This window comes from Acomys minous, assembly GCF_964271855.1.
Source record: "Acomys minous genome assembly, chromosome: 7".
Classification (NCBI taxonomy): domain Eukaryota; kingdom Metazoa; phylum Chordata; class Mammalia; order Rodentia; family Muridae; genus Acomys; species Acomys minous.
The window spans coordinates 106,417,702-106,430,690 of NC_140488.1; the positions used below are offsets into that span (position 1 = coordinate 106,417,702).

A 12,989-nucleotide genomic window follows, 5' to 3' on the forward strand; every position below is an offset into this window, starting at 1 on the left:
CAGGGTGCCCCTAAAGGAAGAAATAATGGCTAGAAATATTTTAAAACACGTTCACCATCCTTATCAATTAGAGAAATGCAAAATAATACTATGGTTGGATTTCACTTTTACCCTACTCAGAATAGCTAAGTTTAAGAAAACCTCTGAAAAGAAATGCTGTGGGGAAGTGAGAACACTCCTTCCTCATTAGCGGGAGTGCAAACTGGTGTAGCCACTGTAGAAATCAGTGGGAAGGATTCTGATAAATCTCCAAGATCTACCACAAAACCCAGTTGTGGCCCTCCTTGGCATATTACCAAGTGACTGGACATCCTATCCACAGATGCTAGCTGAGTGATGTTCATTGCTGCGCTAGTAAAATGAACGTAAATAATTTTCAATTGAAGAATGTATATTGAATATATACAATGTTGAGGTTGCTTATTTTATAGTTCATTAACATGCAATATAGGTATTGATTAAAAATACAAGATACGATACAATGTTATGTATATTCACATTTGTATACACACAAACACACACACATGTATGCACACATGAATGTAAAGTTTTAAGAGAGTGACTCCATTTCAAATTATATGCTCCTACCAAGACACACAGGCTATCTATAAACAACAACAACAACAACAGCAAAACAGTTTCGGGCAGGGGAAATCTCCCTTCTAATTGCTGATTAGATTGATGAAAAGACAACTACAATCATAAAGGCTATTGCCACTGTCTTTATTTGCCCCACGGGGCTTGAAACTAAAATGTAATGGTTGAAGTCTCCACACACTTCAGACACAGAAATGGGTCTAACCAGAAAGCCTCCTCATTAGGGACTAGCTGTCACTGAACTGGAAATAGCTATTCAAGCTGCCAAAGGACAAAAACAATTAATACTCTTATCTGCTGTAGCACTTACAGATCACAGCAATAGCCAAAAAATGGCAAGATATCCCAAACTGTGGACTTATATTCTTGGTGAAAAAAAAAAAGCTACCTGCCAGCATGGTGGCACACACCTTTAATCCCAGAGCTCAGGAGGCAGAGGCAGGCGGATTACTGTGAGTTTGAGGCCAGACTGGTCTGCAAAGCGCATCCAGGACAGCCAAGGCTACACAGAGAGAGCCTGTCTCAGAAAACAAAAACAACAAACGAAGAAAAAACAGCTACCTAATTGGACCCGAAGACAAGGTCAATAGGAAGGAATCCGTGCCTGTCTTGTCCGTACCTTAGAAATGCTTGTCCTTAAAACTCTGTGGGTGCAAGTGTCCCTCTGCCCCTTCATCACAGAAGCCTCTCTTTCAGCAGAGGGAGACCATACAGAAGTCCACAACTGGTCAAATGTAAAGAATAAACAAATGTGCCATCTACAAACCATAACTGAGCCATCTAGAATGCAACTCTCACACTGAAGGCTCAGGGCACATTGCAGAAGCAAGGGAGGAAAGACTGCAAGATCCAGAGGCTGCTGGGAGGGGCTGCCATCTATGTATGACAGGGGAGCAGCGCCAACACAAACTTAGCAATAAGTTGACCTGAAAAAGACTAGCACAATGACCCTACCCGTTGACCTGCCAACATGGCAGGAAGAAATCTCACGTGGGGCTACCCCGAGATGAAGAGCTACAGGGAAGAACCTCAGCAGCCTAGTTGCTGAGAAATGAGGAATAAGTCTTCTGCAGAGCTGAGGGCCCTTGTCAGGTTATCCTACGCCTAGTAGTCTACCTTAAACACATATACCTATGAGCAATGCCAAAGAGACTCACAGGTCTGTATTCATTCATATGCATATATATACATATATATGAAATAATAATAAATGAAGAAGAAGAGGACGAGGAGGAGGAGGGCATGCAGTTGAGAGGGGGAAACACGATGAGTTGGAGTCAGTGCAGCAGGGAATGATGTGAATGATGTTCACTCGGAACTCATGTACAAAATCTGAAATAAATCATACTAACAACTGCCATCATCTCTAGTAGTATGGAGTGAAGCCTGTGACTCCCAAAATGGGTTTGTCTGCTACAGGCATGTGGACTCACATTCACAGAGATGCACGCACTGCTCATCCTCTTCCTCTTCCTAGATCCTCACTTTTCTTGGTTTTCTCCTGTTTCCTCCTCCTGGCATAGCCCAGGGACTCTCTGCACATTTATGGAGCAGGTATTCCTTTACCCTTATTCCTTTTAGTACAGAGCAGTCATGGACTAGGACTTTGGCATATTCTATACCAAGTACCCTACATGAAATACGGTGGGCATCCCTAGAGCTTTAGACAGACTACACATTCCACGCTGACATGTAAATATGCAACCTGTTCATCTACACATTATAGGTGACATCATCGGCCATGCAAAAATCAACACACAAGACGTTAGTAGGAGTTGGAGTGATTTAGAAGCCTGGCGCACTGCTCCATGGGCGCGCACATCCACTATTTACACAGCCTTCAGCACACAACAGGCAAAAGTCCATTCTTCCGTGCGTTAGTCATCATATGGACTCCTATAGTTCTTTTCAAATGTGTTGATCTCATGTAGTTATGAATCTAGCAGGTTGACAGGAAAAAAATGTATCTTGTCTGAGTTAAACTACACAAATAAGTAGCAGGGGTTATTTCTATATTGTTCAGAATGTCTAAGTTTACATCCCTGTAATGCAAGCACAGGAGAGTTATTTCACAACCTTAAAATAGAAATATGTGGAGCTAAGAAAACACCTGATCCAATAAAGAGCTTGGGATACAAGTATGAGGACCTAAGTTCAATGCCTGGAACTCATGTACAGGGTACACAGTTGTTATCTCAATGCTGGTGAGAAGGAGGCTTGGGAACACCCAAGTTTACAAAACAAGTTCCAGAACAAGTAGAGACTCGCTGTCAAAAATATATGAAAAAGAAAAGAAGACATGAGCAGCACCCAAGAGATCAAACTGAAGTTGTCTTCTGCCTGCTATACAAAAAGATATACATATGCCACGTCCCCAAACAGGCTGCATTCACAGAAGAAGATAGGAGCATAAGGGTTTGATGAAAAGTGTATGTAGTGGATCGAGAGAGCCCTCACTTAGTCTCAGCCCTGGGACTTCAAGCTCTGTTGTAAGGAGGATGTGCTCTCTACCCTCTCCAGCCTTCGTGCAATAACCCAGGGAAATGGAGCGGACATCACAGGGATCCAATGAAAGCAGTCAGTGAAATGGGCAAAACATCTGACCCAAGGTTAGTCCTCAATAAAGAACCATGGAGCACCAGACAGAGGGGAGGAGACCCTACTGGGCCCCTAGGTGAGAGAAGTATGGTAGAATGGGGAAATAGAAGGATCCAGAGGGTCCTAGAAACCTACAAGAAGAACACTATGATGGGCAGACCTGGGCCCAGGGGTCCTGCTCAAACTATGGCACCAGCCAAGGACAATATGTGTAGTAAACTTCAAACCCCTACCCAGATCTAGCCAGTGGACAGGACATTCTCCACAGTTGAGTGGCGAGTGGGGACTGACTTTCACACGAACTCTGGTGCCACATATTTGACCATGTCCCCTGGATGGGGGGACCTGGTGGCACTCAGAGGAAGGATAGCAGGCTATCAAGAAGAGACTTGATACCCTATGAACACTTACAGGGGGAGGAGGTCCCCCTCAGTCACAATCATAAGGGAGGGGAGTAGGGAGTAAGTGGGCGGGAGGGAGGAATGGGAGGATAAAAGGAATGGGATAACAATTGAGATGTAATATGAATGAATTACTAAAAAAGATATTAAAATAATAAAATAAAAGAGAAAAAGGTTGGTGAGCTGGCTCAGTAGGTAAAGGCAGCGAAGCCTGATGACCTGACAAAAAGTTATCATCTGACTTCCACCCATAACCTAGGGCATATGCACCCATCCTCGAATCAAAAAAAATAAACAAATAAAGAAATTATAATGAGGAAATGAAATGAAGAAAATTTTATGAGAACCTAGGGATTCTTAAAGGATAGAATGTATCCTTTGAAGTTGAGAAATCAGTGTGTCCTTCTGGGATTTGGGCCATCAGCAAAACATTTGGTAGAAAGATAGGGAGGTTTATGATTTCTCCCCCTAGATGTTCCCATAGTTAGGAAAACTGCAAATAAAAGACGTGATGTCTTTTCTTGGGTTTTAAATAAGCTGAAAGCTAGGAAGAAGGGCAGCAAGTGCCCTTTCTCCATCCAGTCTCAAATTCCCAGAAGATAATCCTCAGTCAGAGCTTCCAGCCAAGCTGCCATTGAAACAAAAGCCAGAGCTCTCCAGAGCGGGGTACAGTTGTGGGTGTCACATGGAACTTTTCTGCAGACCTAAGAGACCTACCATTTCCCCGTTTGTTCTAACCTCAGACATTATTTATCCTATCTTCATGTTCATCAAATGAACTTGCACCTTTTTGAAACAGGCGCTGGCCACCAAAAGGCCTGGGCCGCCTCTGAGAGGGCTGGTGGGTTCACTGCATGTGGGCTATAAGAGACTATATTCTGCCAGAGGTGGATTGGACTTTGGAGAAGAGACAGTACCTTCACCGTATGTCAGACATGAAAATCAACTCTGCCAGAAAAGACCTGTGCTCCCGAGATGTAGTAGGATATTATAATAAGCATAGTGAACAATGCCTTTTTGACACGGAAAAATAGCTTAGTCAGGAACCCTGCTACTCCCAAGGCTGCACCTGATACCCAGAACCCAGTCACATTATTCACTAAAGATAACCAAGCACAGTCCTAGAACTCAATGATGCCCACTGGACAGTGTATCAACAGAGACTAAGAGTAGTTTTCTTTCTTTTTTAAAAGAAGATTTATTTATGTATATAGTATTCTGCCTGCATGTACACCTGCACACCAGAAGAGGGCATCACATAGCCTTATAGATGGCTGTGAACCACCATGTGGTTGCTGGGAATTGAACTCAGGACCTTTGGAAGAACAGACAGTGCTCTTAACCTCTGAGCCATCTCTCCAGCCCAAGAGCAACATTCTGTTCTGCACAGCTGGAGAGATGCCACCTTGATGGCCCTGTCGCTGGAGAGTTTCCCCCAGGATGCTGAACTTCGGAGTCTTCGGTTAGGGAATTGACCTGACCTTCAGGTGAGACACACTGCACAGGTGGGCAGCCTTGGGGAAGCAGGCTTAGGATCCTAGTGAGGAGTTTATAGCGTGAAGCTCGTGGAATGACCCTCAGTATAACACATACACCTTCTGTAGGCTAACCACACCGATCTACCTTCTTGCTCGAGACAGGCGTGTACAGAGCAAGCACTCCTTCTCTTGAAGAGCACACACAACTGCCCCGCTTCTGTAGCACAGGGGAAACCAGTATGGACTGTGGCAGCCTTTCAACAATGGGGCTGAGGAGAGTGTTTAATACCAGGAGATTCAGAGAGGCTGGGGACTGGAACCCCTACAATGGCTGAGGAGCCAGGCCAGCAGGAACAGGGGGCAGCACTGAGACAGGACTTGGGGAACATCCTAAGCTGGAGGCTTCCTGGATAGCCCATTCCATAAACCCCAGAATTTGATCTCATGAACCAATCTACCAACTGCTAGATGCTGAAGCACTGCACAGGCTAGGAATCCTAATGTTTTCCCTCCTCCCCATAGGCAAAGGATGCTATCTTCTTCAAAGGGAATTTTAAACATTGCGTGAAGAAGATGAATGCAACACCTACTGCAGCATCCACGATGAGTACTGACTCTAAATATTAGCCTCGGGTTCATTTTGGTAGGAACACTGTGGCTTTTCCTTCTGTTTGTTTCGTACTGGGCATTGTTTTCCACTGTAGAAGGTATCACATTGTTTACTAAAGGCCTAGAAGAGACTCTGAAAACACTGTGACTCAGCCAGAAAGCACATCAGGAATGCTGGGGTCTTTGTCTCCAGTCATTTAGTCCCTTGGGGGAAGATTTGCTGATTCACCTACCAGAGATCCACTAGAAAGCCACTGCTACCCCACAGAAAGGTGGAGGGGATATGGGTGTAGATGTGAAAGGCACACAATCCTATTTTCCCTGCTGGGGAGAGAGGAAAATAAACACATGGAGAGCTGCCTCTGGTTTAAGGAAACTTCTTTTTAGGCAACTCACAGACTCATGAGGAAACATCAGGAGGATCCTTTGGGATCCATGGAATGTCCTTCAGTGTTTCGTTCACTGTGTTCTGAGTCCGGGGCAGACACTAGGTCTCAGGGCCCATGCTGGCTCACAGGAAGCAAGGGTGTATGCTTCAGGCCAGCCCCCCAGCTCCCACCTCCTGCCATCATGCAGAAGAGGCAACAGGACTGTTCCTGGGAGCTATGACAGAGCAGAACCCAAAGGGAACATGCAGACCCAAGGACAGAGATAGAAACTCAGTGCAAAACAGGACAGGGAGGGGGGACAGGGTCCCAAATCCCGCTTTGGAAGAGTGGGGCTTCCTGAGGGAGCTGCAGAGTTGGGCTTCCTGAGGGAGCTGCTCCATTTCCTAGAAGGGAACTTTTAAGGGCCAAGGTCTGAGGAAGACCATCCCCTGCTGGAAATCCTGCTGAGGACTGGGGATACAGTCAGCTGTCTTTGGGGTATCATCTGACTCCACCTCATCTTGCAAGGGGAACTGGCCCTTCAAACTGTGAAGGGACATGGCCAGGGGTCACAGGGGTTACTGCTGGGAGCCATGTAGGCATTCACAGGCTTTTAAAAGGGTACACATGGCATGGAAACGCGTGAAAAGGGAAGACACCTTTCAAGGAAGTCAGTAATCCTTAGCAAAGTTAACTCCACCCCCCCCCCAAAAGACAGCTCTGAATATCACCAGGCTGAACCACAGCAGACTGCTCTGTACAAAATTCAGAAGTGCTTTAGCGAGGGCAAGGTGACCGCAGGTCAGTGCAGGCTTGCCCGAGATGCAATGGAGGAGACATTCTGGGCCCTCAGGTCTAGAAGTCTAAAGAAGGAGTGAGAGAAACCTCAGAGATAAGAAAAGGTGTGGTGAAAATTTTGAGTTAACTTTGGACTCTGGAGGGCTGCTTCTCCAGCAAGAGGTCAGTCAGTGTGCTCAAAGGACACTGAGCTGTGTGCAATCTCCAGATGAAAACCTCTGGGCCAGGGCAATGGCTCCCTGGGTGAAGTGCTTTGGTTTCAAGTATGAGGACCTGAGTTCTGACCCCGTCCCCACCTCCACCCCCACCTGAAAAGTCAGGCTGCAATCCCAGTGTTGGGGAGACTGTAGAAACTGAGGCTGGATTCCTGGTGCCTCTTGGTCTAGGGCAGCCACTGTGGAAAACCTCCCTCAGGAGTCATCACAGTGGGAGGGCAATGGGAGCAGTGGGGGAAGACGCATTTGCCCACTTCAGGCCTCCATCTGTCCAGAGGGCCATGTCCACACAAGGGTGCGCCAAACCCCAAATTCCTAGATGCTCTCCTATGAGCAGGCCGGGAAAAGGGTGCAGTGTGTGAGCATGGAGGCTGTTGACATGGAACCCAAGAGTTTAGGGGGTGCTGCTCCAGAAACATCCTGCAATGGGGTTGACACAAGGGTTGTAACAAATTTCCCCATGTTCCAGGACAGGAAACAGGTTCCATGCAGACTGACTATGCAAACTGTAAACAGGGGTTGTGTGTGAAAGTGTTTAAAGTAAGGGCTGAGGCAAGATGGTTGACAAGCTGCAGAAGAGAACCTGTTGAAGAAAGCAAGCTGCATGTGACTCAGCAAAGATTATTCTGGCAAGACTCTCTTTGGTCATTCTGGGGACAGGAGGCCTTCCGCCTAGAAATAAGGCAGTGTTGTTCGTGGTGGGAGCTGACTATGATGGAGGCCTAGACCCCTCTGCTTCTGGGTCTCCCAGGGAGGCCCTGCACCCCTCTGCTGCCACCTTGGGCTGAGGCCCACACTTGGTGAGGACCCTGAGCCAAGTCACAATAGGGTGCACGTCCCCAGACCCCTGTGAGGTAGAAGCTTCCCGGGCACAGTGGTGCGGGGCGCCTGCGCAGTGGGCTGGCGGCGGCGGCATCGCGCTCTGGGGGTGTCGGGAGACCCCCGCCTCCGCCCCTCGCCCTCCACCGCGGGCGCGCACGCGGACCCGGCCACGCGCGCGCAGGCACCTCACCTCGCTCAACCCCTGCCAGGGCGGCCTAGCCAGAGAGAGAGCCAGCAAAGGGGTGCGAGAGAGAGAGAGAGAGAGAGCACGCGCGGGCAGGAGGGCGGGGATCGCGCGCGGTCCACTCGGGGGGCTGTGCGGAGGCGCGGGCTCTGGGCTGCCGGCTGCAGGCGGCGGAAGCGGCGCCTCCAATCAGGCGGCGGGCTCGCCACCCTCAGCCTGGGGCGCGCTGGGCACCACTGCCCGCCCCGCGGACTGACTGACGCGCCGGCTCGCCCCCGCCTGGTCTCCCCGGGCTCGGGCTCGGCTCAGACTAGGCGCCGCTCGGCTTCAGTCCTCGCCAGGCCCTTGCCCTGCCCGCAGCAGCCCCAGCCCGTGCTGCGCAGAGGCGGCCCCGCTTGGCAGCTGCAAGCCAGCCCGGAGCCTGAGCTCAGGATGAAGTGTAAGCCGAACCAGACGCGCACCTACGACCCCGAGGGCTTCAAGAAGCGCGCCGCGTGCCTGTGCTTCCGCAGCGAGCGCGAGGACGAGGTGCTGCTGGTGAGCAGCAGCCGCTACCCTGACCGCTGGATCGTGCCCGGAGGGGGCATGGAGCCCGAGGAGGAGCCCGATGGCGCGGCGGTGCGCGAGGTGTACGAGGAGGCGGGGGTCAAGGGGAAGTTGGGCCGGCTGCTGGGTGTCTTTGAGCAGAACCAGGACCGCAAGCACCGGACCTATGTCTTCGTGCTCACTGTCACCGAGCTGCTGGAAGATTGGGAAGACTCGGTCAGCATTGGCAGGAAGCGAGAGTGGTTCAAGATCGAAGATGCCATCAAGGTCCTGCAGTGCCACAAGCCCGTGCATGCCGAGTACCTGGAGAAACTGAAGCTGGGCGGCTCCCCCACAAATGGGAATTCGGCTGCCCCGACCCTGCCTGAGAGCGAGCCCTAGTATGTACCGCTCCTGCCTGGACTCCTGCCTGTCGCCTCCCCGCACTGGCCTCCTGCCTGCCAGGGGAGCACCTCTCCTGTCCTGTGAGCCCGCATGGGCAGGAGGGAGGCTTCTTTTGTTTCCTTGGCAGGCAGACCTCTGAATCACGCTTGCAAACTGTCTCGGTTGCCAGGCGCTGTTTGCAGACAATTTGCACGTTTTTCAGATGCTTTTCCAATTGCTTCTTGGTGGCACTGGTAAAAATCTTGTGGTCAGTCAGAGCTGCATGGGATTTCGTGAATGGTGCCTTAACTGCTTGCCCTGCTCTTCGTGGAGGGTGTGCGTGTGTATGCATGTGTGAAATTTCATGTGGGTGTGCGTGCGTGCTGCTTGTCTGCCTTGTGATGTTTTTGTTTCGTTTTTTCTTTAAACACCCTTTACATGTGAGTGTGGGTGTGTGTTGTTGATGTCTGGCTTCTGGTTTGTTTCTTATTGGAGGGGTCTTTAGGGTCCTACCAGCTGGTGATGGCTGGGAGGGGGGTCTTTTATGTTTTTTTCTTTTTTTCTCATTCACAGCCTTCACAGTGAATATGACTGGAGGTGTCTTTCTACCAACGTTCTAAATGTGTTCTACAATATACATGGATGGTGACACTAAGCATTTTCTTCTATAGCTTATCTTCCAAAAATAACTTGGTACACACAGAATTGAATATCATCAGTTCATTGTTATATAAAGCCATGTAAAATATGTGTACTCAACAAAAGTGATACTGTCAAAATAATGAGTACAAACCTGCTTACCAAAATGATAGTTTTATAAACCTAGCATGTAATTCCATATCGTTATAATGCCGAATTACTGAATGTAGTTTTCACCAATTGCTCAGTATTCAACATCAATGACTGGATATTCTCAGCAGTCTTGGGCTTCAGAGTCTACACCAGTCCTAGGTGGATTGTTGCTTTATTTCTGTATTGTATATGTAAAAATTCCTCTCATCTAAAAATGCCACAAATATGTTGGATGTTTAACTGCAATGTAGTATTCTAGAGATAATACAGAGTATTATATTTTGATCTTTGAACTCTGACAAATTTGAGGAGATTCATTAAGCAAATTCAGTCTCGTCCTATAAATCCATGTTGTTTGATTCTTAAGCTTTTGGATTGAGCATTACTGTTTGCTAGGTTTTCTCTGGGACCCACAAAGATTGTTTGTGCAATCTCCAACTTTCTAGTACTTTCCATTTCCGCATTACAAACAAAAAGACAATTATCACACTTTAAATTCAAATTTATATAGACATCAAAATATCCTTTCTGGGGTTCATCCCAGAAAAGTATCAAATTAAGGCCTCCAAATATTCTTGCCTTTTAACAGAATAATTGCAGGAAATTCAGATAAAACTGCTGACATGTAAATAAAGCAAATCATGTCTATAGCTTACATTCTCCCAAAAGTTTGATGCACAGGTGTGATTTCCTCCTTGGAGTCGTTCCTATGCGTTTTGTGTGTTGAGTACTGTGAAGATGTACAGCTGAATTTTTTAGCTTATCCCACTTCCCCGCCCCCGAATCCAGTACACTGCTGAAAGGTAATTAAGACTTTTACACACAATTACAGAGATTTGCTTTCGGCATGTTGTCTTAAAGGGCTGCCTTTCCCTCCACTGGACAAGTGCCTATGCTTATCCTTCTAAAAGCTTGAAGTCACGCTGAAAGCAAAGTAACTTTAATATGCTTGATGCAGGCATAAGGTATATTAGCAACCTATGATTTGTCAATCAGATTTTTTTTTTATTGGTAAGAAGTAAGGGCTGAATCGTGGCTACGGATGATTCCTTGGTCCCGTCTCATGTAAAAGAACTGTTGGAAAGCTTTGTTTAGAAGCATCAGTAAAACCTGAAGAGCCTAAGAACAAGAACAAGCAGCTTATAAAATAGCAGTGTGAGCAGCAGCAGCAGCAGCAGCAGCAGCACAGCAGCAGCACCGTGGAGCACATGGTTTAACAGGCTCTGGATTTGGCATTGCTTCTTTCCTCACTTCCTGTTAAATGGAGTTCCTGTATAAGAAAGAACCACCTCTCCCTCAGTAGTTGTTAATTGGGGAAGGGAGGTGAAAATGCTTAGAACCTATAGAATACTAAGAGCTAGCCAAACTTTTTTCCTCCTCTGTCAGATTTCTTGTTGTGGAAGCACCTATTGTAGTGATGTCCCTAACTAACTGGTTTCCTAGTAGAATATGAACTCCTTGAGGACTAGGACCCAACCTGAATCCTGCATAACTCCAGGGCCTCAAAACAGGGGCTAAAATTCAGAGACTTTTGTCATTGGTTCACTCATTAGAACTCTCTACTGCCAGTGGTTTTCTTTTAAAGCTACTTAACGTCCCTGGGAGAATTGATTTCTTTCAGCTCTCACCCGTGCTTGCAGTGGAACTGCACTGGATAAATTCACTGCCGGCTGTTCCAGTGTAACGTGTTGATGAAACCATACTAGATCCTCAGTAAACGTGTGTTGTCTAGACTCTACAGGAATGGACAAACCAGTAAAACCTTATTAATCAGATTATCTTTTTTTAGGTGAATGGAATAAATGTTGTTCAGATTTACTTTGAAAGAATCAAGTATGTGAACCCAATGATGAATGGAATTGTGAAGCACAGGTGAGCTCTTTGACATCCCCAAGAACACAGCTCATCCTATGCTTTTGGACACTTCTTTCCTCTTATTAACAATGGCTGCTCTTCAGGTTGTTGCATTACCACTGAATCTGTACAGAATTCTATTTGGCACCTGTGGCCTTTTTGTGCTTTTTGTCTGTATTGCCCATCAAATATGACCGTGAATGCAAAAACTTGCTTTCTTAGTCTTTTTATATCTAGCATACATTACTTGATATATGGTAGGCATCACTGAATATTTGTTTAATATTTTGTAATGGTGATGAATGGGGAAACATCCCTCTTCTAATTTCTCTAGCATATGTGTGGCTTTTGTATATCAGGTGTAACCCCACTATTTCAAGGCAGCTGTGAGATAGTAGCAAAAATTCTTATTCACATGTCTGTGTTATCCCAGACATTATGTACCTCTTACATTTGCCAAATTTTTGAACCTAAATTTAACTGTGCCTCTAGATATAATTTCTCCTCTATCGAAAATACAGGAGACAGAGAAACAGTTTACTGTATATCAAACAATGAGATTCATAGAGTCCTGACTTCAAGAAAACACGGGACAGATGATCCAGTTTCATCAGTATTTAAGTCACAAGGACAAAAGGAAAGGGGGGAGGCCAAACCCATGGATTGAGAAAGGTTTTAGGGAGTGATCAATACTCGTATGGATCTTATTAGGATCCTGCTTTGATCAGACTATAAGATGAATGAGTTTATCAGACAACTAGGCTATGTTGAGCATTGGCTGTATATTTTCACATTGACTATTACAATACTGTTGTTATATTGGAATGAAGAATTCTTATCTGCATTCAAATATTTACATTTGACGCGATATAATGTCTGGGATTTGCTTCAAAATATGTCTAAATATTAAATACACTGGACACCCTCAAACAAGATTGGCCTTTAAGGTTGTTGAAGATGAATGAAGATTAAATGATGTTCATTATATATGTTCATCTCTGCTTTTGTATGTTTGACATTTTCCATAATAAAAAGTTAATCAAAACCATTGGAGGTGTTGGCATTCTTCTAATTAAATCTAGTATATACTGTAGAGAGAAGAAAATGAGGAGGGAAACGTTGATACTGGGTTTTAAATGTTGCCTCCAGGATAGTACTTCTGATCTAAGAAGTCAAATTCACAGAAATTAAACTAAAGGGGATATATCCTGGAATGGCAACTTGCACCCTTGGTACACTACTTGGAGTTTTTAAATTTTTGTTTTGTTTTGTTTTGTTTCCATTTGTCCTACTGAGATAGGAACTTAAGTCATTATTTACAACTATTAGTTCTACTATGCTGAGGAGAGGTTTTGTGCCATTTG

At 46.2% G+C, this 12,989-nt stretch overlaps 1 protein-coding gene across 3 annotated transcripts; it reads left to right on the forward strand.

Moving 5' to 3' along the window:
• The first annotated feature begins 8,220 nt into the window (after window positions 1-8,220).
• On the forward strand, window positions 8,221-12,665 carry LOC311602473 (diphosphoinositol polyphosphate phosphohydrolase 3-alpha). 3 transcript variants are annotated; one of them, XM_084790603.1, is made up of 2 exons: window positions 8,221-8,996; window positions 9,553-12,665. In XM_084790603.1, the coding sequence occupies exons 1-2, from the start codon at window positions 8,503-8,505 to the stop codon at window positions 9,626-9,628; spliced, it is 570 nt and encodes a 189-aa protein (XP_084646729.1). In that variant the 5' UTR covers window positions 8,221-8,502; the 3' UTR covers window positions 9,629-12,665. The 3 variants fall into 3 exon arrangements, with proteins under 3 accessions (XP_084646729.1, XP_084646731.1, XP_084646730.1); XM_084790605.1 differs by having other exon boundaries at window positions 8,223-8,996; window positions 10,788-12,665; XM_084790604.1 differs by having other exon boundaries at window positions 8,224-8,996; window positions 11,561-12,665.
• Window positions 12,666-12,989: the final 324 nt, after the last annotated feature.